Below are 17,827 nucleotides of genomic sequence, written 5' to 3'. Positions count from 1 at the left end.
TAAATTGTGCAGGTACTTTTCAAGTGTAACATGCAAAGGCACTATCATACCCTGTTTTCTATTCGTTCAAAACTATACAATGAAAGAATTTCCCCTTGAGAAAACGTCACAACAATATAAATACTCTTATATAGTCCTTTTAAAATTGATGCATACATTTGCCATGTCACATTATAGAAATCAGTATTTTGCAGTCAAGGAGAAATACATAAGAAAAGTATAAACAGGCAATACCGACAGAATTCATGCAGGCGTGCAGACATTTTCCAAATTGAAAGTGACCAAAATTGTACATTTTGAAATAAACTGTTCCGTTTAGTAAATTAGCACACAATTTCATTATTTTGATTAAAAATATCTAAATATTTATTCTTTTCTACAGAATACCCTTTAATCCCCCACAAAAAAAGTCTTCAAATCTTAGCACATTTTGAATTCAAAAATTGGTTAGAATTCAGTTATTTTGATCCCCGTTCAAATACTTCAGTCCAGGGCCCACTTTCTTGGCTCTGCTAAACACAGAATTCTGTGCTTACGACCACAAAGTTTCTGCTTACCGGGCAAGTGGAAAAATATTGTGCTAACCCTTAATTTGCCATAAACACAGGATCCTTAGTTACAAGATATACGCATGCGCAGAAGCAAAAATTTCCTTGCTTACGCGTGAATTCACTCATACCCCCGCCCTGCAAACAGGACGCTGGTCAGGGCTGACGTCATTTGAGCTCTCATTGGATAGATTTGCGTGACCTGTGACGTAGAACGCGTCCCACGAACTAGCTTCCGGTGCCCATCATGCGTAGCGCGCGCTAGCTGCATGCGAAGGTCAATCTGTACTTCCTTCACAAGATTCTGTGAAGCTCATCAGCACTTAATACCAGTGCCCTGTTTGCAGGGCGGGGGTACGAACGAAACGTCTGAAATACGCTTACCATACGCACGGAATTTTCTGAAAAAGTACAGGGATTTTTCAGTAACGGTAAGCAGAGCCAAGAAATTGGGCCCAAGATTGTGACTTTATTTTTAATACTACATTTTTTTGTATAATATTTTTATACTGTAAAGTGCGATGACCCTGTCCCCTTTCCCTTCACCATCTCTCACACAACATCCCGTTTGAAAAACCGGATGACCCCCTCGTTGTGAAGAGTATCCCACAGCTTCTTTTCGTTTTCCACGTCGTGCGTCCACGTGGACCGGTAGGTGCGCTTTATAAACGCGCTGTCGTAGTAATGCATAGAGAATTTGGGATCGTACCCGAACCCATAGATGGTCACAGAATCACAAAGGTGGACGGCGAGCATCACCACTACAGCGCCTGAAAAGGTGATACATTGTATTAATTTCAAGAAAAAACAAAACAAAACACCCAAGTCTAATAAAGCAAGTCTCAGAGTGCACAAAATTCTACCCAATAGGGGCAATTCCTAATGCTGTGCCCCACCAAGAGGTTGCCAATTCCTGTTCCTGGGTTCGATTCCTGCCTGGGCCGATATGCGGATTGGGTTTTCTAGCCCCACTTGATTCTGTGCGTTTTCCTCATTATATCCTTCTGGGGTTTTCCCCCACATCTAAAACTGTAATTTCTTCACCATATCTTCTCTTTACTGGGCCCCATGGGAGACCACTGGATTCCACTGAATTGGCTACCCAGTTTTACAAAAAATGAAGACATTAGACCTAATACAGCCAGGGAAACATGTTGGAACATGAATTAAAACACACCCTCTGTTCATTTGGGTTATTTTTTTTAAACTTTAAATCAAAGTTTTTTGGCTCACCTGTTGTTGGCTTCATGGATTTTGCATCTAAAAACTTGGCAAAGACGTAACGGAAGAAATCTGGATGGATGATTTTCAGGCGTTCGGGGTCGGCCTTTTGGCTTTTCCTTTGCCTGAGGAGATACATAAATAGAGGAGAATATGACGGCCCTACTCAAACGAAATTCAGGAATCATGTAGAAATTTGGTTATTGAGTTACACTGTTGTAGTCGACTCCATCACAAGTCTACATAACAAGCCCATCACAAGCAAGTAAATGGTGGTAAAGTCTGTCACGAGCCAATGTGGCTAATTAAGCCAATTTATCTCCGGTTTCCTTGGCATGAAACGGCTGAGAATATTTCTATTCCCCCCGGATGGGATGCCAGTCCATCGCAGGTTACTCCCCTGCTAACACTGGTGCCTGTTTAAACTCCTGGGTGGAGAGAGGCAAGTGGGGTGAAGTGGCTTGCCCAAGGACACAACATATGACCAGCAGCTGGATTCGAACTCCTGACCCTCTGATCATGAGTCACGAACCGTAACCACTAGAACACACGTCTCATCCCCATCGTTAGTACATCTCTCGTCAATTCACACGTCTGGACACAATATGAGAGTGGATGAATAATAAATAACAGCGGAATGTCTTTGTGATGGTTCATTTATATGGGTTGCCTTTGGTATTGATGACTTATGATGGGCATCTGTAAGGACTTGACCAAAATGTTGCTCAGCAGTAGGCTCTGCTGATTAACTGCTGTTTTTGCTTAATCCTTTAAGCTTCAAGCCCAAAAAATTTACGCGGTGGAACCACCATGAGAATTTTATCACATTACGTGTTTCTAGGTCAATAACCCTGGCATGCCTGTACATGCACAAGATATAGTTCATTCACATGGCCAGGGATTGTTTACAACCTGTCTGGGCTCCTGGCGGCATGAGGGGTTGACACCAAGGGATCGGCGGCACTTAGGGGTTGGCCACTAAGATCTCCCATTACTGCACAAAGGCATTGGGCGCCATCTTGGCTTCTGTCTTTCAACACCCCTTACTCCGGAGTGGCTAGGGTCTGGCCAATGGGAGTCTACAGGCTTGTGGTGTATAGTAGGGGTGAGTATTACATGGAAGCTTGGCCTTATTGGCCCATTGAGAAAAAAAATTATGACCATATTTGGAAAACAATGAGATTTTTTTCACGGCGCCCCTGCTCAAAGGGTTAAAAACTATTTTCATGCTAAGCACAGTTTTATGTTTATACCTCAATGAAAAATGGTGCCTTCAACTTTCTTTAAGCCATCACAACAAACCTGTTAATGTTGAGGATTTCAGCTGCATACTCCACATCAAATGTCTTGTACATGGTGTATAAAAGTGTCACATTCTGTGGGAAAAGAAAGAAACAAAGTTGTAGCACTCAACAAATACAGGGTGAGAAAAAAAAAAAAAAAACCCAAATAGCGCCCCCGTTTTTTTAAAGAAGTTGCGCATGTAGCGTGTTCAAGATCTAGGATGTAAAAGCCCAATTAATGAGCTATATTTAAGTAAAAGAATAACTCATATCGCTCATGTACTTTTCAAGTTATGGACTTTTAAAACACAAACAGTTTTATAATATTGTCTGTGGATCACATGAATGTAATTGATATTTCAGCAAGAAGAAAACAATTCACATATCTAAAAAACACATCAGAATACTCTCATAACCATGATAACAGGCAATTATCATAACCTTTATTTAAAGACCTTTTGCTTCCAATGTTAAAACGAAATGCTTTATAATGTCAAGAGTTTATAGTCTTGCCCTGCCTTCTACTTGGCTGCTCTGGAGACTTATGGGATTATTCTGATATCGATTTCAAGATACGACATGGTTTCATTTTACTGAAATATAACGTACCTTAAATGTGATCGGTGGACAAAATTTTAAATGTTTTAATTGTTCGTTTTTCTGCGGTCGATCCCTATGTTTTGATTTTCTAAAAAAGTCAAATCTTGTGCCTTTTAAATGACCTCAAATTACCCCTACAGGACCTTTGACCTCCAATTTCAGAAGAAGTGTGATGAACCCCAACCCAAGGATCACATCCAAGTAACATTAAAATCCATCAAATTCTGCACATTTGAAGCATACTTGAACAGTGACCTCTAATGACCCTTACATGACCTTTGACCTCGGTAATCTGATGAAGAATTGTGTCTTCCCACCCAAGGGTCACTACATCCAAGTTTCGTCAAAATCCACGAAAGCATGTAGAGGTTTTGCATTTTTTTTTTTCAATACTGAATCAAAACTTTAACATACATACGGGGCTACGGTCATACAGAATTTAAGGCTAATTGGGGTCTCCCAAAACTTCGTTTAGGCGACACAAAAACCCTTACTTTGTCCATGAAGCCGTACAGATGGGCAGACTCCGGAAAGAACATGTAGAAATCAGTCCGTCGTCCGACATCCTCAGCATGCTTGCCATAGGTTACTGCTGCATTCAACCTGAGGCAAAATAAACATTTCCAGTCGCGGTAAACACAATTCATCCTGGGTTGCGTCGTTTGAATACTAACTGATAATTATTCAAAGAATTTCCATTTTGAAGGAGGCATATGTTCATTGCTATTGAATGCACACTGGAGCCAGTGGTAAGGTGTATGAAAGTACCACTGCACCAGTGGTTTTTTTTTTTCGGGGGTGGGCGGGGCAGGTAAGGATTGGTTGGAAGGGGGAGGAAGCTTTCACTAAAACCATCCTAAAAACCCAACCCTTTTAAAGGGCCATGCAGTAATTTCTTTAAATGCTATCCTTACAAAATGAACCTTTGTGTCCCATATAACGTCATTTACAATTTTTGTTTCGCCATTTTTTAGGGTATTTTGGTGCTTTTTAGGTTTTTATGCTAAGGCTGAATTTCCATATTCATGTGCTAATAAGCTTTGATGTCATTCCGGCCAGAAACCTTAATGTTACAGCTATTTCAGCACATAAAGTTGCTGGAATTTTGGATCTTTCTGTCGTTAATGTTCTTTCCCTTAGTGATTCTTGTTGTGCAAGTACATGGCAGTATAAGCCAGTGAGCAAGCCTTTCTCACAAGTGTTTTCAATGAGCAAATTCTGGGTTCACGATTTGAACAGAAAACCCCCAAACTGAACAGTGTCTTCCTGGAAGGACATCACACATTACAGCACCCTGAGTTGTCAAGTAAAGCATGGGAATTTGAAAATGTTTAACGAAGTGCACTTTTTAATGAACGTAACCAAAAAGGTATCCCAAATAGTTTTCATACATTTCACAGGAACAGAACGTTGCACAAAATATGTTTCCAAGTAAAATTCATGTCATGGGTCCTATGGTGCAAGGTGTATGGATGTACCACTGCACCAGTGGTTTTTTTTTTCAGGGTAGGGGGAGGGGGCAGGCAAGGATTGGTTGGAAGGTGGAGGAAGTGGGAACTAAAGCCATCCTAAAAACCCAACCCTATTAAATCCTAACTCCCGAGAACCTCCAAAACCCTCCTACGTACAATTTGGTTTATTGCTCAGTGGAGGAATTTTGGAGGATTCAGCAACCTGTAAAGAAGAATCAGTGAACGGGCACACGAGAGACTTCCCTCATCTTAAGACCTACCTGAACACCAAATCATGGGCATCGATTTCCCTGCCAGCGCGAGACCCGTTCAAGATCCCACCGGAGCCCACCACCGCGCAGCTGATGCACTGCTTCTCCCGTCTCAAACTCAACGACGGATTCTTGAAGTTATTGTGAAGTAATAAGCTTTTCATAACTGAAACAGAGGAAAAAAAGGCAATTAGCAAAGATCTTAAAGTCTAAAAAAAATCTTATCATATTTTCCTGCAGCGCACACTGTGGGCTCCTCAACTATTAATGGGCCCCGCCCACTTTTGGTTTGTGTACATATCTCACAGTGAATGTGACCGAGTTTGACTGAGCCACTGTGGTCACATGACTTAAAATTGTTGTCTAATTGGCCAATGCACACTGTTTCGTCGACATTTGCAATCTTTATCATTTTGTGATAAGTTGACATGAAACGACGCCCCCCCCCCAAAAAAAAAATCCTTCCCCTCTTAAAAAAAAGAGAATATTATTTATTTTTGGTAATGAAACCAAGGATTCAACAAAAGTGCCCAAGGCACTGTAGCTCGCAAGCCTGAAGAAACCTGTAGAGAGAAGACAATGAGAAGAAGTTACAGTTTTAGAGGTGGGAGGGAAACCCCAGAAGAATATTCTATGGAAAACCCACAGAATCAGGCAGGGACTGAAAACCCAATCCACATATTGGCCCAGGCGGGAATCGAACCCGAGTCGCAGCGGTTGAAGGCGAGGAAAGAACCACTACGCCAACCTGATTCTCCAATGCCAGATGCCATGTGAAATCATGGCATCTGGTGTGCTGTCATTTTCAAGAAAAGTGGAATTTTTGTACCAATTTCCAACGATGGTCGGCCGACCATCCTTGGAAACTGACTTTTTCTCGAAAACTGCCCCCAGTAGAATAACGGCACAGGAAACTCACAGTCGTGTTTTTCGTTCTTGAATCCAAAAGGCAGTTCATAAAATGACAAATTCCTGATGTTGTCGGCGTCGAGCTTGTCCAAAAACAACTTGATGTTCGGTTTAAATCTCTCCCGGAACCACTGCGAGTAGTTGGGCAAAGAAGAAATACTCTTTGGGCAATTCTAGGAAGACAAAAAGCAAAGACGTTGTTATCAAAGATTGTGCCTGAGGAGATGCATAAATAGAGCTATTTAAAAATAATATGAAACATTTGCGAACATCAAAAAACAAAACTGCCAAATTATTATGAAATACCTCACTTGACTGTAAGTGAATGATAGTCTCAAGCATCCTGTGAAATCATGGCACCTGGTGTGTTGTCATTTTCAAGAAAAGTGGAATTTTTGTATCTATTTCAAACGATTGTCGGCCAACCATCTTTGGAAACTGAATTTTTTCAAATACTCCCCCCAAATTAGTTAGTCCACATTTTGTTTGCAATCAATTACACATCCGTGAATGGGTGCCAGCCAGCTAGTCTGGTTCCCTGACCTGACAATTCCCCGTCTAGAAATTAATCCATTTCGTCTAAAGTAGGTCAGGGACCCAGACTACAAGAACAGCCTTTTTTTCTTGGTTTTCTCAGCATCTATGAACACAAAACTCAAAACAGGTCAATGTAACAATATTGGCTATAAAATACTAACCCCCAAATCCATCCATTTCTGAAAATTACCACAAAAGCAAAAGTTGTATATTACATGTACCGTTAAACAAAAAAATAAAAAATTCAAACAAATTTCAGACCCCTTGCACAGAATGCCTTCACATTTTTTGTGAATTTTTGAATTTTTCTTATTTCACCAATTGGTTTTTACTTGTTTTGTTTTGATATCAGGTCCTTAGCTCCCAAAACCATGCCTTAAAGGCGATATGCACAGTTTGCGTTTGCAGTAATTTTCAGAAATGGATGGATTGGGGGCAAGTATTTTATAGCAAAAATCTTTTTAAAGTTTTGTGTTCAGTAGATACTGGAAAAACCAAGGAAAATATTTGTTTTCTTGTATTCTGGTTCCCAGACCCTACCTTGGACAAAACGGAGCAGTTTATAGATATCAGGGAATTGTCAGGTCAGGGAACCAGACTAGCCGGCTTGCACCCGTTCAAGGATGATTAACCGATTGCAAACAAAATCTGGACCAACTAAATTTGGTAAATTGGGGGCAGTGTTTGAAAAAGTCAGTATTTTTCCATTGATGGTCAGCCGACCATCGTTGGAAATTGAACAGTAATACCACTTTTCTTGAAAATGACAGCACACCAGGTGCCATGATTTCACAGGATGCTTGAGACTATTATTCACTTACTGTCAAGTAAGGTATTTCATAATAATTTGGTAGTTTAGTTTTTGATGTTTGCAAATGTTGTATATTGCCTTTTAAGTTTTATCTGGAACCCTAAATAAACTGATCATTCTCTTCAAAGTTCCAATTAATGAAGTCTGTTTCTCACCGACGGTTCGTAAAATTCAATCCTACTGCCGACATCACTGTTGGTGCTTTCGTTTCCCACGTACAGTGACATTTGAGTTCGGACGGAATCACTCTGCTGTCGTGTGGGCGATTCGGACAAGTCGTACGCTAGAAGAAGCTGAAGACGAGCTTCCATCCAGTATTTTTGCATAATGACGACGACAGTAAAACTCACGAGTAACACCACGATTAGTGTGTTTTTCCAGTTGTGCAAAGAAGAGAACAGCGAGTGCAAAAGTCTGCACGGAAGACACCGAGTCAACCTCATGTTTATTATTAATTCCAAAAACTAGCCGTCTTGTCGATGTACCAAATTCTCAGCCAGGACCTGAAAATGCCAAAATTCAAAGACAATTAAACAACTGCTCCAAACTTTAATAATTATCTGTTCCTTTCTGTGTATTAATAGTGATTAATTTAGGCAAGGAAAGGGAAGATCTACATTGTAACGTAATGGCAATGCAGAGATCAACTCATGACATGACCAACTCAATTAAAAAGAGATTTTTTAAACATATGGCCTAGGCCCCCCACCCCCCATGAATTTCAAATTTCTGATAGCGAAGCCATGTAAGTTTTCCACAATTTGATCCACTATTTACAATTGGTTCTTTTGTTCTCAGAAAATTGTGAAAATTCTCAGAAATGAAGGCAATGTCAATCACTTAATTCACTTATTTCATCCCCCACCCTTATATTATAATTTATAAAGATCATTAAACTTGATTACGACCATGACGACATGATAAAGAATGAGTCATTACAACCACGGAGAAATATAACAACCAACTGCAGTAACTCTCACACTGCACTATTCAACGTTCTACATTTAGTTTAACACAGGAAGACGACTTACTTCTTTTTTAAGAACCGTGAAAGAAAGCATTCTTTTTGTAATCCACAGAAAGCAAAAGTAAAGGTTCAGCTGGACAGTCTGGTCTAACCTGTTTCGTTTTCATTTTTATTGCAGAAAGACGCGTGACACGGCACGTCGACTGCGAATAGCGCCATCTGTTGACAACATTTATACTGCAAGTACATGTATAGCAGCGTTGAACTGACACCCCCCCCCCCCCCCCCCCCCCCCCCTTTTCCGGAGTTTGCAGGAAATTTCATTCAAACCTTTTTTTTTTTTTCGTAGCTGTTTTTGGTTTTTTTGGTTTAATAAAATATTTGGTTAACATTAACCTTAAGATAAAGCCTCACTGAAGTACCTTAACATTATTTTTGTTTGACAGGGTGGGGTCAGGGGCGGGGCGATCGAGGGTGGTCAGGCGGAGGGGGGGGGGGCGGGCATTAAAGTCTGGCCTTAAAAATAGACACAAATCATACTAAGGGAATAAATGTGTGCTCGAGAGGTTTTTATCACTCTGTTTAAGACCACTTAGAGTCTGGGTGCTGATAATTACCCGAGCCGGAGGCGAGGGTAATTATCAGCACCCAGACTCTAAGTGGTCTTAAACAGAGTGATAAATACCGATCGAGCACATATTTATTCCCATTCATAAATACCTTTTCGGTTAAAAAATATCAAATAATTCGTTCAAAAAATCCCAATTTTGTTCAACAAGTTCACTTCATGCTTTTTGAAACATCCCTCTGGCAAAACAATGGAGTGTTCAGCTGGCGAGTAAGATGTAAACAACCCTTTTATGGCGATTGACGCCCGCGTGGCATGTTCTGCGCGATGTCGCGCAGAACGCACCTGGGGCGTTGCGTTTTGAATTTTGAACTGTAAAATTCTGACTAGCTGGTAGTGTTGCGCATGCCTACGTGAGGATTGTGAACGTTCAACCAATGAAACGGTAAGAGGCACTGGATTTTTAGGAGTCCACATTTTATTGTGACACTGGAAAAGTGTTTAAGACCAGCTAGCCATGTCTTTATCATCCGTTTAAGACCGGCCACGTGACGGGCTCTCGACCAATAGGAATAGCTAAACTGTCTGAGGTATTTATGAATGAATGGTTAATACGGCTCTTTGTCCAGTCTGCTTTTAATATCATGATATAACACTCATGTCATAGGAATCAACAAGATTATGTCCTTTTCATTACGTCAATTACAATAGTCGTACCCGTTTTAACAAAGTAAAATTTGGGGCAAAGAATGGTATATAAAACACACCATGAACTTGAGTTCTTATTTCAAGACTCCTGAAAAGTTGGAGAAGCATTTGCATTGCAACCTTTTCGTCTTGTGTGTCCAGCATAAATTTGTGGTGATAATCATAATAAAAGCTGAAACTTCAAAAATGTAACAAATTACTTTTTCTTTGTGATAATTATAAAACTTCCTCATTGTTGCTTCTTTAACAGTCGACTACCACCAAAGAACAACTACAAAAAGGTGATTCACTTCACAGCAGCATCTATACAAACAAAACTATTTTTTTCACAAACTAAGTGAATGCACAACAAAATTCTCCTTCAAACAAACAAACAAACAAACACCCCAACACCCCACCCACACCAACAAACAAACAAACAAACAAACCAGCAAACCAACCAACCAACATACCAACCCACAGTCAAAATCAGTTGATTGGACCTTGTATCAGTTACTGCATACAATTTCATCAAGGTATATGTCTTAATCACAAATTTACATATCTTTTAAAACTTGACGCCAAATACAAAATTACTATCCCCAAAGATTCAGAATTACAACTCACACAACAGAGCAAGAGAGACATGATTAAATCAGCATATTCAATGGACCGATCCAGTAAGCACCGCCCCATGGTATTCTGACCAATCACAGCCGTGATTTATGTCCGACATGCGTGCACATGCGTGCACGCGCGTATGATGCGCGCGGCAGGAAAATGCAGTGTGGCATTGGAGAGGAGCACGTGTTAATTTTGCCCAGTGCGCAGTGGGCGGGGCTTACTGGATCGGCCCATTATCCAATTTTTTTCACATGACATCAATACCATAAACTATTCACCCAAACGTATTCCGGGCTGTCTAAAATCCTTTCAAATTGTAGTCAACCACATGAAAATGTACAGATAATGTCCAATAAATTCCTACAGGTCCTGTCACAGGAGACATCATGCCTGCAAGTTCAAGAACACAGTAATATACTGCTGAGGTAAATGAGTATAAACATATTAATATTTCAATATATCAGTTTTTAGATATCCCTGTAGAATTTCATTTTAAAGGCATTTTTATTTTTCATAGAAAAACTATTGATGTCAAATGTTTTATATAGACTTCGTTCATGATTAACAGCACTTAAATAATGACAATTTCTAAAGTTTCACGACACCTGTTTTCAGGAACAATCTTAATACTTGCTGATCAGTTAGTCCATAGTTTGGCATGAAATTGTTATCTGCTCTTTACAATGCCTTTGAATGGCAACAAAATGTATAAAACGGCAGTACTGCATTGTGCGCAATAGTTTTGAAGTAGCCCTCAATAGTATAAAGAGTGACAATGTATCAAGTATATAAGCAAACACTGTAAAGATAATATTGTCAAGATAAGATTATAGTGTCAAGTTCTCCCAGAGATAAGCCTGTGAGTTTCTGGTGTAATGAAAAATATAGCTTATGACCTAGTATCTTTTTTAATACGTTTAGGTTATGACTCAAGCTTCAATATGTTCGAGAAAACTCTTGTACAATATAACAGTGTGGGCTGTTCCAAAAAGGTGTGCAAGCAGACATCTTTAAATTTCTCAAAAACTATCCAACATCAGCCTTTCATGTTGACGGAGTATATTGTCTGTACTCTTGTGTATAATCACAGCGAAAACTTGATGAAAATCCATTCATGCAAACCAGAGATACAACAGATTATAAACATGATAAGTGGCAGTGTACTTTTCATTCGTTCCAATGTGATTTACAGTTACTGAAAAGACCCATTGCAGAGTGGCGGTTGAGCGATTTCCAATGGAATGGTTGAAAAAGTAGAAAAACATATCCTTTTATAATCTGTTACGGCTTTGGTTTTCAGAGTGGGTTTCCATGACATTTTCATTGATTATACACAAAGAGTATAATTAATATGCGCCATCAAAATGAAATACTCATGTTAGGTACTTTTTGAGAAAATTATCGATATCTGCCTGCACAACTTTGTATAGCCCTCGGTGTTAAATTAGCCTTAATTAAAGCTTAATGCTTTCACCTACTTTTTCTTTCTCATGATTAATTCTAATAAATCTTGGTTTCATGAAAAAAAGAAAAAAAGTAAAACTGCTGCAAACTGCTTACTGACTGGATGGACCTGAAATATATAAATCTTAAAATTAATGTGGCCCGACGTTGCGAACTTTAATAGCAAGTTCTTCTTCAGAGGCTAAAACAGAAATGACAGAGGTACATACATTAACATGGTTTCGTACATCTTCTTTCATAATTCTCTTACTTCTTTTAGAAAAAAAACCAATAGAAAACAAATAAAATCTATACTTTAGACCTCTTATATTACATAAAATATCAGCACACAAATAAGAACAAATAGACCTGATAATGCAATTGTAAAAAAGTACAAAATATGTCATACATAAATGGATGGTCAAAATATACAAACTTGTAACAAATATATAAAACAAATTGAGTATGTGCATTTATTTCTCAAATTTTTCTTTAACAGAAGGTGGAAAGATTTACTAACTTCTACTTTGTTTTAGTTACTTTCAGAACATTGAGGTAGCATTCAAGCCTGCGACGTCTGGAATTCCATACCAGTAATCTACCAACTGAACTTCCCATCTGTAAGCTTACGGTCTTTGTTCTGGGGGTGCTTTGGCCACTCTTTCAGAACTCTTATTCAAGCAAACCAACACACATATGCGTAATTGCGAGACAAATCCCATTTTCTCTCATAAATCTCTCTTGAATAGTCTGAGGACGCCCTCCTCGTGCAGTTTGTGCCACAGTTCCCGCTCGTTGTCCACGTCGTGCAGTGCAGTCGCCTTGTCCGTGTGCGACCGGAACGTCTTGTCGTAATAGTGCAGGGTGAAGCGGGGGTCGTAACCGAACCCGTAGATGCCGACTTCGTCGCAGAGATGCAGGGCTAGGAAAACTACCACAGCTCCTGAGGATAAAAGTGACGACCTGTTATATAAAGAACCACCCTCAATGGTGAAAATGAAACAAGCCAAGTATTGAAGAACACTCGATCATTTACAACGAAGTGAATTGAACAATCTACCTGTTGTTGGCCTGTTGGCTTTTGTGTCCAAGTACCTTGTGAAGACGTATCGGAAGAAGTCCGGGTGGATTATTTTCAGCTTTCTTTTATCAAACTTCGCCTTCTTTAAACGACTGCATTGACAAAAGAACAAACAAGAGAAGTTTAGGGACACAGGTTTTGGGAGCTACTTAAAATAAATATCACGAACGAATGTGTACTGTGACTTGTTTTTTTGCAAGTTTAGCAAGTAACATTTACTTTGGAAATCCATCAATTGGTAAATTCCGGCATTAGCAATTTCTTTATAAAATATTCAAAATGTTATCAATTTTTGGGACTTACAACAGTTTTCCTCTGCTGATGTATCTCGGAGGCGTGTCGTCATTCAGCATGTTGATCGCATAGTCCAGGTCGTAGGATTTGAACATTGCATAGAAGAACGTTGCATTCTGTCAACGAAAAAATATTGAAAACAAATATCAGAATAGATTATTACTTGTTAAGTATAATTTCTGAAGCATAAAGACAAACTTCTAACGGAAATTTCCAACGATGCGTCTTTAGACGCATCGTTGAAGGGCCTTCTTTCGTTGATTTCTTCAAAATGACAGCATGCCAGAAAGAATAATTTCACAGGGAGTTTAGTTCCCTTACTATCTTTCAACCAAGTATGTTTTTCAACAATAATTACGTCAGTTACTTTTTGGATAGCTGCGAATGATGGACTGTAGCTTTAAGCCTCCATTTCCCTCAGCCCAGCAGTGACCATGGTACGCCGCAGAAGCCATATCCAATAGACACGTGTGTTAAAACCAAAGCCCCTATTTCCTTCGGCCCCTTGTTATAATTACTTTATCCTGCACATCCTGTGCGTGCATAGACTCTGGGAAGAAGGTGTAGAAGCTGGTCTTGTTCCCAACGTCCTCTGCATAGTGACCAGTGGATATTGCACGGTTCAGTCTGACAGAAAAAATAAACAGGGGAATGACAGGGGTGAAATAAGACTAAAACAGTAAAATGGCAAGTGCGTCATTGTCAGATTAACTAAATTCTTTGATGGTTTTAAAGTTTAAAAATTACTTTAGAAATTACAAAACCTGTCCTTTGTATGTATGAACTTCCATACAGGCCGTAAAGGAGTAATACCATAAGATTAGAATGACTGACAGACAGACTGACAGACAGATAGACTGACTGACAAACTGACTCCCCTTCTGACTGATTCCCCAACTGTCCTAAACAGAGATATTTGATTCCTGCTTAACTAGGCAAACCTTGTACCAGTGATGTAGTGCCTTGATGCTGGGCCTTGGCCTTAAGGCTGCCTTAAGGCTGGACTTTAGGGCCTTGGCCTTGGCCTCGAGGCTTGAGGGCAAAAGCCTTGGCCTTGAGGGATCAGTGCCTTGCAATTTTGAGTCAAGGCTCTTCAAGGCCCATAGATTTTTGCATTTTCCAGATAAATCTGTTTGAAATTTTGCTGTTACCATTTTAATCGTGTTACCATGGAGGAGGGAAACACCCTATAGATTTGTGTGTTGGGCACACTTCCACTTTTATAGCATCATATTTTGTTACCATTGTAGTAGATTTGCTGCAACAATACTCTGTACACTTGTGGGGCTAATGAGATGATCACTTAATTTGTATACAATTATGGAATAGATCTGATTGGTTGTATATGTCTCCCTGATAAGTGCTAAAGATTTGCATGTATCTGTTTTAGATAATGCTAATATTTCTGACCATGTTGGCCCAGCAAATAAAAATTTCCCAAATCAGTTTCTTGGATCCCCCTTTTGTTACACTCGGGAGAATTGTGCGTCAATATATCGTTATTTTGTTTTAGTTAAACCATATTCATTAAGACCTGAACTTATACTTTAATAGATACAATGCAGTCATAAAACAGTGTATGCGAGCATGTTGATTGCAATTAAAGACAAGTTGTTCTTCTTAATGAGCGATTCGTGATGACGTGTCATGTGACATTAATTAGTTCTATATTAGTGGTCATTTTATAAAACAGGGCCTTGGCCTTGGCCTTGAGGGTCAAAGCCTTGGCCTTGGCCTTGGCCTTGAGGGTCAAAGCCTTTGCTCCAACACTGCCTTGTACAGTATCATAATCATAAGAAATTTCTCGGTTCATTTACCTAAAGACATAATCGTGGCTGTCAATTTCAACGCCTGCCCCAGAGCCGTTCAGGATCCCACCACACCCGACCACAGCACAGCGGAGACATCTGTTGGGTCTGCCATCAGCATTTAGGGGTGCATCGGTGAAATTTGGGTGATTGACAATAGTGGTCAGTTCTAGAAGAGAATAATTTAAGAGGAAATTTAGCTTCTGTACAATGTATTTTGTATTTTTTTTTTAATAACAGGCACTGGTTTCTGTTTTTTTATACATTATGAGTCTGAAAATTTGATTTCTTTAGCATGTTGAATGTTACTTTAATTTTTTTTTTTACCGATTAGACCACACTGCAAAACGGAAAAGGTTTACTTCAAATCAATAAGATTGAAAACAAAATATACTAGATAGGATTTGACTGCATGTTTTCTGAGGCCATAGGTTTCAAAATTCCACTCCACTCAATTTCTTTGTTTAAACTTTCATTAATATTTCCATTTGTAAAAATTGAAAGCACTTTTGAAGTCAATTTATCAGCATTCATTTGATTTTTTTTGTTGAAAGATAAAAAAAAAAATCAGCCCTTCGAACTTTTTGCACTTACTAGTTTTGTTTGCCATTCTGAATCCAAACGGTTGTCTGAAGTGCAGCAGTTTGTAGTAATTAGAATAAACCCCAACATCAGAGGTCTCAAGAAATATCTTAATATCGGGCTGAAATCGCTCTCGGAACCACCGTGAGTACTTGGTCAGGGAAGAGACCGTCTTCGGACATTTCTGAATTAAAAGAAACAAAACAAAACTTTTCCTGAAAGAAAAAACAGTTCAAAACAAAAAACAAATCGGTTATAGCATTAACCCATTAGCACCTGTACTACATTGTATTACATTGTATTACATTGTATTACATTGTATTACATTGTATTACATTGTATTTATTCACTGAAAAATCAATAAAATCACAGAGTGCTTGGGGTGGTTTCCATGCTACAGTGACTTGGTTACCAACTTATTACATGTATGTAGGTAACATATTCAAATAAAATTCGAATTCTTTGGTAAAAAAAAATAAAAAAATTCTTTTTACTCCAGGACAATTAATTATCAACTAAAAATCACTGGTTTATTTGCATCATATTTAAATATTCCTGTAGTTTTTTTTTCAATGTTTCTTTACTAAAACCCTTCCAAATCCTTGAAAATTCCATCTGGAGGATGCAGTGGATTTCCCCAACTGTGAACGGCCAAAATAAGAATTTTAGGTCTCAGTTCAATTTTTAAGGGAGACTTTTCTTCAACACTTTGCTCCGGAGAGTGAAGCCAAGTTATTTCAATCTGAGGCCTATTAGGCTAGACTGGTTCGAGTCCAACTGTCATAAACCGTTTGTAAAGACCTACTTCTTCACTTCATTAGTCTGGTGGCAGACTATGCAGAGATGTGAAGAAATAAAGACCAGTACCCAATGTCGTTTCTTTTTTTAAAATCACTTTTCACAGTCGAGTCATGCAGTAGTAAAGTGGTGTTGGACTGGTTGTATCAATTTGTACCAGTCTATTTTCTTGTATTGCATCAGTGCATGTTTTCAGTTCCTTAAGTTTTGGGACTTTCATGCACAGTATTGAGAGTCCCAAATTTTTCCGTCCTCTGCCCCCCCCCCCCCCCCCCAAGCACCCATTCAATTTTTCCCAAACCAAATCCCAGGGCATTATTGGAATGGATCAAAGAATGATGCATACTGATCGTGTAAAACGTGCATCCCTCATAAATGGTACTTCATCTAAATTTAGACTTGGCGGCATCTCAGGAGGGTTTACGATGCTTGAATCATCTGCAAAAACATCCGCTCCAAACAGCACATTACTTCTGTTGTTGTTAGTCCTCGAAAAGGAGAACTTGCTGTCGCCAAGTTCTTTAAAAACACTTTCATTTTTCGCAGGGAAGCCCGAGGCCTTTCGAAGATGTTGCTGATGAGGGGCGACAAACTTCTCAAAATAGTCGGCCAAGTTGGATTCCCCGTTCTGCACCACACGAGGGCTCCGTACGACCCTCTTGAACCCAAAGTTGACGAGGGTCAAAACAAGGTACACCGCTACCGTGGCCGAAACGCCAATTTTGAGAGACTGAAACCTGCAGAAAACTCTTCGAATGGCCATCTCTTAAAACTCTAAACACACTGCCCTAGCGAAAATCCACCTGGTATTGGTAATGCAGTGAAGAATTGTGGTCGTGGTCGTACACAATTTATGCACAAAATGTAGTTCGCATAAAAATTTCCATATTCTTGGAGTTTTAGCTGCTTGGCCATTTGCCAAAATCACTTTTGGCGTTGTTATTAAATTTGGCTCCGTGCCCATCAATGACATCATATCAATGTACTATGGTCGCATAAAAAAGATTAACATTCTTGCTCATTCATGTCATTCATGTTTATGCAACACACACACAATCTCTGCTTCAGCAAAACTCAGGAAATCACTCAAAGACTGACACCAACTCATTGTCCCAAAGTAAGGATTTCCTTCCACGATAGTCATTAGTGACAGTGTATTTCTTTTGACAACAACACTGTCCTTGACTTGAGAAGCCATGAAAAGTTGCTGCGGTCTGATCTGGTACGGTTTACGGTTGATATGATCGATCAAGCAGAAAAATGTTTGCAATGTTGTCCTTGTCATTTTTAAGAACTCGAGAGGGGGCTATACAATCTAAAAAATAAAACTTGTTTGTGAGTTG

General features: G+C 39.3%; 2 protein-coding genes across 3 annotated transcripts; both read right to left on the bottom strand.

Moving 5' to 3' along the window:
- Positions 1–8,803, bottom strand: LOC119746004 (alpha-N-acetylgalactosaminide alpha-2,6-sialyltransferase 1-like). 2 transcript variants are annotated; one of them, XM_038222754.1, is made up of 8 exons: positions 8,664–8,802; positions 7,788–8,135; positions 6,295–6,457; positions 5,385–5,541; positions 4,147–4,255; positions 3,072–3,145; positions 1,782–1,894; positions 1–1,318 (listed from the first exon to the last, which is right to left on the bottom strand). In XM_038222754.1, exons 2-8 carry the CDS (start codon positions 8,073–8,075, stop codon positions 1,101–1,103), a joined length of 1,122 nt encoding a protein of 373 aa, XP_038078682.1. In that variant the 5' UTR covers positions 8,076–8,135; positions 8,664–8,802; the 3' UTR covers positions 1–1,100. The 2 variants fall into 2 exon arrangements, with proteins under 2 accessions (XP_038078682.1, XP_038078683.1); XM_038222755.1 differs by lacking the exon at positions 7,788–8,135 and having other exon boundaries at positions 8,664–8,803.
- Positions 8,804–12,243: 3,440 nt separating this feature from the next.
- On the bottom strand, positions 12,244–17,696 carry LOC119745940 (alpha-N-acetylgalactosaminide alpha-2,6-sialyltransferase 1-like). Its single transcript, XM_038222648.1, has 7 exons — positions 16,831–17,696; positions 15,699–15,870; positions 15,114–15,273; positions 13,815–13,923; positions 13,306–13,412; positions 12,982–13,094; positions 12,244–12,864 (listed from the first exon to the last, which is right to left on the bottom strand). Exons 1-7 carry the CDS (start codon positions 17,245–17,247, stop codon positions 12,650–12,652), a joined length of 1,293 nt encoding a protein of 430 aa, XP_038078576.1. The 5' UTR covers positions 17,248–17,696; the 3' UTR covers positions 12,244–12,649.
- Between the last annotated feature and the right edge of the window lie 131 nt (positions 17,697–17,827).

This window comes from Patiria miniata, unplaced genomic scaffold (assembly GCF_015706575.1).
Source record: "Patiria miniata isolate m_02_andy unplaced genomic scaffold, ASM1570657v1 HiC_scaffold_7, whole genome shotgun sequence".
NCBI lineage: Eukaryota > Metazoa > Echinodermata > Asteroidea > Valvatida > Asterinidae > Patiria > Patiria miniata.
Note: the sequence above shows the minus strand (reverse complement) of the source record. Positions and strands in the feature narration are given on the sequence as shown.

What these genes read in the sequence shown, in the direction of transcription:
- LOC119746004 (XM_038222754.1), bottom strand. Translation starts at nt 8,075, where the DNA reads ATGAGGTTGACTCGGTGTCTTCCGTGCAGACTTTTGCACTCGCTGTTC. An exon ending in GAAATCCTCAACATTAACAG is followed by an intron (nt 1,895 to 3,071) that starts GTTTGTTGTGAT and finishes GTATCTCCTCAG; the next exon opens with GCAAAGGAAAAGCCAAAAGG. An exon ending in ATCCATGAAGCCAACAACAG is followed by an intron (nt 1,319 to 1,781) that starts GTGAGCCAAAAA and finishes TCACCTTTTCAG; the next exon opens with GCGCTGTAGTGGTGATGCTC.
- LOC119745940 (XM_038222648.1), bottom strand. Translation starts at nt 17,247, where the DNA reads ATGGCCATTCGAAGAGTTTTCTGCAGGTTTCAGTCTCTCAAAATTGGC. An exon ending in ATGCACGTTTTACACGATCA is followed by an intron (nt 15,871 to 16,830) that starts GTATGCATCATT and finishes CTTTTAATTCAG; the next exon opens with AAATGTCCGAAGACGGTCTC. An exon ending in CAGAATGGCAAACAAAACTA is followed by an intron (nt 15,274 to 15,698) that starts GTAAGTGCAAAA and finishes ATTCTCTTCTAG; the next exon opens with AACTGACCACTATTGTCAAT.